At 39.8% G+C, this 6,000-nt stretch overlaps 1 protein-coding gene across 3 annotated transcripts in view; it reads left to right on the forward strand.

The window, feature by feature from the left end:
• The window catches only part of adgrb3 (adhesion G protein-coupled receptor B3), a 105,810-nt gene that overhangs the window by 49,161 nt on the left and 50,649 nt on the right, over positions 1-6,000 (forward strand). For 2 of the 3 annotated variants that reach the window (XM_062463005.1, XM_062463006.1), the window contains exon 3: positions 3,561-3,671. The exons of the other annotated variant lie outside the window; for it this stretch is intronic. In XM_062463005.1, the coding sequence (XP_062318989.1) occupies positions 3,561-3,671 (111 nt within the window). The remainder of the gene's footprint in view (positions 1-3,560; positions 3,672-6,000) is intronic. 3 annotated transcript variants of the gene reach the window in all.

The raw sequence follows: 6,000 nt of genomic DNA on the forward strand, positions 1-6,000 counted from the left end.
TGCCTATTGTTGCATCACAACCTCAAAACCATCAAGGACATTCTGCTGAATAAATAGTCCCATTATGTCTGGGTTCACAATCGCAGTCTCAGCAAGATGGAGCTGAAATGGCCATGCTCCATATCTTATCTGTCAAATGTTCTTGTGATGATGTTGTCATGTGTCATAGTGATGGTGTCTTCTAAATGTAACCACAGAATAAACTTTCCATGATTTTCTTTACAGAAAACAATTGCATTGAGAGGACGTTTTGAAGGTGTCCTAAATAGTGAATGAAGTGTAGTTCAGTACATTCCACAGTCATGAACTAGATCTATACTAGTCACATACTAGACCTACACTAGTCATATACTAGATCTATACTAGTCACATACTGGACCAACACTAGTCATATACTAGATCTATTCTAGTCACATACTGGACCAACACTAGTCATATACTAGATCTATACTAGTCACATACTGGACCAACACGAGTCATGAACTACATCTATACTAGTCACATACTGGACCAACACGAGTCATGAACTAGATCTATACTAGTCACATACTGGACCAACACTAGTCATATACTAGATCTATACTAGTCACATACTGGACCAACACTAGTCATATACTAGATCTATACTAGTCACATACTGGACCAACACGAGTCATATAATAGATCTATACTAGTCACATACTGGACGAACACGAGTCATATACTAGATCTATGCTAGTCCTACACACTAGACCTATACAGTACCAGACATAGTACACTAGTCACACACTAGACCTATACAGTACCAGACATAGTACACTAGTCACACACTAGACCTATACAGTACCAGACATAGTACACTAGTCACACACTAGACCTATACAGTACCAGACATAGTACACTAGTCACACACTAGACCTATACAGTACCAGACATAGTACACTAGTCACACACTAGACCTATACAGTACCAGACATAGTACACTAGTCACACACTAGACCTATACAGTACCAGACATAGTACACTAGTCACACACTAGACCTATACAGTACCAGACATAGTACACTAGTCACACACTAGACCTATACAGTACCAGACATAGTACACTAGTCACACACTAGACCTATACAGTACCAGACATAGTACACTAGTCACACACTAGACCTATACAGTACCAGACATAGTACACTAGTCACACACTAGACCTATACAGTACCAGACTTAGTACACTAGTCACACATTAGACCTATACAGTACCAGACATAGTACACTAGTCACACACTAGACCTATACAGTACCAGACATAGTACACTAGTCACACACTAGACCTATACAGTACCAGACTTAGTACACTAGTCACACATTAGACCTATACAGTACCAGACATAGTACACTAGTCACACACTAGACCTATACAGTACCAGACATAGTACACTAGTCACACACTAGACCTATACAGTACCAGACATAGTACACTAGTCACACACTAGACCTATACAGTACCAGACATAGTACACTAGTCACACACTAGACCTATACAGTACCAGACATAGTACACTAGTCACACACTAGACCTATACAGTACCAGACATAGTACACTAGTCACACACTAGACCTATACAGTACCAGACATAGTACACTAGTCACACACTAGACCTATACAGTACCAGACATAGTACACTAGTCACACACTAGACCTATACAGTACCAGACATAGTACACTAGTCACACACTAGACCTATACAGTACCAGACATAGTACACTAGTCACACACTAGACCTATACAGTACCAGACTTAGTACACTAGTCACACACTAGACCTATACAGTACCAGACATAGTACACTAGTCACACACTAGACCTATACAGTACCAGACATAGTACACTAGTCACACACTAGACCTATACAGTACCAGACATAGTACACTAGTCACACACTAGACCTATACAGTACCAGACATAGTACACTAGTCACACACTAGACCTATACAGTACCAGACATAGTACACTAGTCACACACTAGACCTATACAGTACCAGACATAGTACACTAGTCACACACTAGACCTATACAGTACCAGACATAGTACACTAGTCACACACTAGACCTATACAGTACCAGACATAGTACACTAGTCACACACTAGACCTATACAGTACCAGACATAGTACACTAGTCACACACTAGACCTATACAGTACCAGACATAGTACACTAGTCACACACTAGACCTATACAGTACCAGACTTAGTACACTAGTCACACACTAGACCTATACAGTACCAGACATAGTACACTAGTCACACATTAGACGACAGGCTGTGAGGTGAGGTTGTTCCCTAAAGTCATCTCATGACCCTGGATATGAAAAACAGTGTGTAACAGTGTATAAAACAGCATCCATGAAATGACTCAGTCAACATCCAGCCCAGCATGATGCTAAATCAGCAAGGCATGGTGTGAGACCGGTTCCTCCCTCCTGCCGGCACACTGGAACAGCTAACACATGTGGCCGGGTGGCTGTTGGCTTGGGACACACTTTGATTGAATACCTTTATACCAATATATTTTTTTTTTAAGAGCTCCAATTCTACCGAAGTGTGTCTGATTGTAGTTTGAAAGTGTCAGAGAACACATTCTAAAGGCATGGCTGGGTCTCTTCTCAGTCCTGAATCACTATGCCAACCATGCACATTATAGCGGAACTGCTAACGATCACACCAAACTATCTGAGTGCCTCCATGCTGCGGTGTTTTTTGTATGCTTCACTATACTAACACACACCATGTATGGAACCTCTTGTATAAGACTGGACATGTCACCTGCCCCGGACACGACCCTGATATCCCTGGTAAACAACACACACAGTCTGGCTGCGGATGTGCGTTCTGTCACATCGATAGAACCACAATCTAAATTGCAACTTAACTGAATTGATGCAGGCATCTAGAAGCACCCGCTCTCCCGCCTGTCTCTTTGTTGCTTTAATTGACAACAAAGCAGACCAGTTATGAAACCAGCTCAGAATACATTTGTCAGTTAACAGATCTGTTTGTTTGTAGAGGATCCATGACCCATGTCTCCCGGGTCTGTCAAACAATTATTTCACGACAATACCTGGAACTGCTTTTAAGAAAATGTGGATCAATAGCATGTGATATTCATGACCCCCCACTCCCTCCTCTGTAGCTTCCAGATGGCTTACACATTTTTAATTTCATTTTGTTTTTGTTTCTTTTCTGGGGGTGGGGGAGGTGGGGTGGGCAGGGGGAAGGTTTGACTGCTGGAGTATCAAGGTCTAGGAAACAATGTGACTTTATTTGCATGTGTGCTATGTGTCTAAGCTGTGCTTTCAAACTCACTTAATACTCCCAACTCACACTTATAAATCCGTTGCATTGTTCCTTGCCTTAAAGTAAATGACAAGTTAAATATATCCTTGTGTGATCTTTGTTTCAAGCCATGCCATGCAGTTGTTGCGCACATCTTGGAAAGAAAAAAAACAGTATGTAATAAGTTTTTTTATTCTCAGAAGATCCTGTCTAAGCCTAGTTTTCATATGCACCTCTACTTTATCCCTAGAATATGGAATGATTGGAGAGAACACTGTAAAAAGTCAGCGACCGAGATCAGTACATGACACAAAGGCCCAACAGGAGCGAGCTGAATCTGCTAAATTTATGGCACAAACTGGTAATACAATAGTTATGTTTCTTTCCTTTATTTTGTTAACTAAACTTAATTTCATCTAAGTCACTTGCATGCCCTCTCCTGTACTGCATCTATTTAAGTGACAATGTTATGCATTTTATTTCTTTTTTCTCCTCTATTGTCCCATTTAAACTCGCCCGATAAATTTTCCATTTCCCTTTGAGTATTTGCTTTGAATAAGGAGTAGAATTGGGTACAGTGGGTTTCTGTTTGTTTTAGAGGTACAGGGTGCGTTGGCAGGAGGGTATGTTGTATAATTCTAGAACGATAAAGGCTAGTTTAAACCAGACCTTACTGCTGTTTATCATTTCGATATAGCGTGATCCATTAAATATTTTACAACAAGAAAAATCGACTCCCTGCAGCAGGACAGAAACGCATACTGGATCCAAATAATTTCTTTAAACTCTATCCTTGCAGATGATATAAACTGAATTGAATTAATGTTGTCTAAGATTAATGGTTAATACTAAAACCATAGTTACATTTAAAGGGTAATATTAAACTCTCGCCAAAGAAGAAGGAATGAAATCAAAAGGAATTCATTCAAAACATTTTACCCCTACTGTAGCTTCCTGCTAAATTCACGGCAGGTACACAGTCATCGAGAAAAGCGCTGTTGTTATTTATAATTCCTCTGCTCCCATTTTACTCCTAAATTTAATTTACTTTTCTCAACCCAAATTAGCAGTGTACAGACATGGGGAGGGTTGGTTTATATTTTGTTGCCATTCAAATCTGTTGCTTTTTACCCCTCATTTGATTTCAGTTCCAGTCCTCGTTTCTTCATGTGTGGTCCCGGTTCAGCCAGTGATCTGGGCTCAAGCACCTGCTCATGTTCATTTTGATTTGCAAACCGCTGTGTACTAAAACCCTAACCGCATTTCATCATATCAACAAGCCCCGAGTGTGTTCAATCCCCTGATGGATCCCATCTCTGTGCGTTAGTGTTTCGTTTCCATTCTCAGTTGTCTAATTGACTGTCCCTCAGCAACCCCATTCAAACGATTGATCCACCTTTCAGTCTATGCTTTGATCAGTCCTATCTGAGTATCCTTGACGATTGGCACAGTGAACCCACAAACGACATAAATGTATTCAGAGCTGAAATTAAATCACAGCAAGAACAACATAACGTAAACCCTTCCACTATTTCACAAACAAGGCACGTTTCGAAACAGAATATCTCACTGACTGGAGTTAATATAATCAAGCATTGACATATTTGGTGAACAATTTGGTCAGATAAGTCTATATATTCAACGTTTGATGATCACCAAATGGTTTCTTTGCTGTTTTAAGTTTTAGTCTTGGACCATCCTGGTCTTTGGCATCCAGCTCAGTGTGTCAGTGTGGGGGGTAGTCCTGTCCTAACAGAAGGATCCCTGATTATTCAGCATTTCATGGCCTTTGGGAATGTGACAGTTTGATTTTGAATTTTGAAAAGGCGAGACTCTCTTGCCCTTGACTAACACTCCATGATATTTAGAGGGTTGTCACATTTTATTGGCACTGTTAATGTTTCTTTACGGCATGTGAATGCCATTGTCAGTTTAGAAATACTGTCTGATTTTGAGAATTATAACGTAATTTCACTAATGTAGCATTGACTCCATGTTTGATTTTAAAGAAATAATTTAGATTACAAAAATAAAAATATGTATATTTATACAAATAGCAATACATACACTGACCAATCGGTATTGCGGAGAAGTGAAGTAAGTTTTTTTTCTTCTCAGAATAAAAACATAATTTTTATAATAACATTAACTATACACAACATCAATAATTCAAGAATGGTAAAATAGGATTGCCGTTAACTGGATGCTGTTGGGCCCAATGCAATCTAATCCGCCATCAAATGTAAGTAATCATTTATATTGACGGAGTCACACACTCAAGCAACCAATTACACAATGACGCTGTGTATCAGTGACACTTCACAACAGACCCTCCAGTCAGCTCTCGATCAATCACTCAAACCACTGCTGCAACCCAGCTCATTAGGACTATAATATAAAGATACAGAAAAGATAGTGAAGCTTATTTCATGCTCTGTGTTATGCCCCTGAAAATAGCTGTGATGTGCTGAATAAAGCAGGGCTTGAATTCTTCAACATTCCCCTCTCTACCCTTGGGGTTAAAAGATTTTTGGAATTTTTTTGATCAATCCTTCGCTAATGTGCGTTAGACCTTTCATGGTTGTCAAGGAAACAGCACTATGGACTCCGTCATGGAGTGGGATCTCAGCTGTACTGAGGGGATCTACACACCAGACTTCTTTGTGAACTAACACTCATTAAAAACTCAG

The sequence above is a fragment of the Osmerus eperlanus genome, chromosome 6 (genome assembly GCF_963692335.1).
Source record: "Osmerus eperlanus chromosome 6, fOsmEpe2.1, whole genome shotgun sequence".
NCBI classification, from domain to species: Eukaryota; Metazoa; Chordata; class Actinopteri; order Osmeriformes; family Osmeridae; genus Osmerus; species Osmerus eperlanus.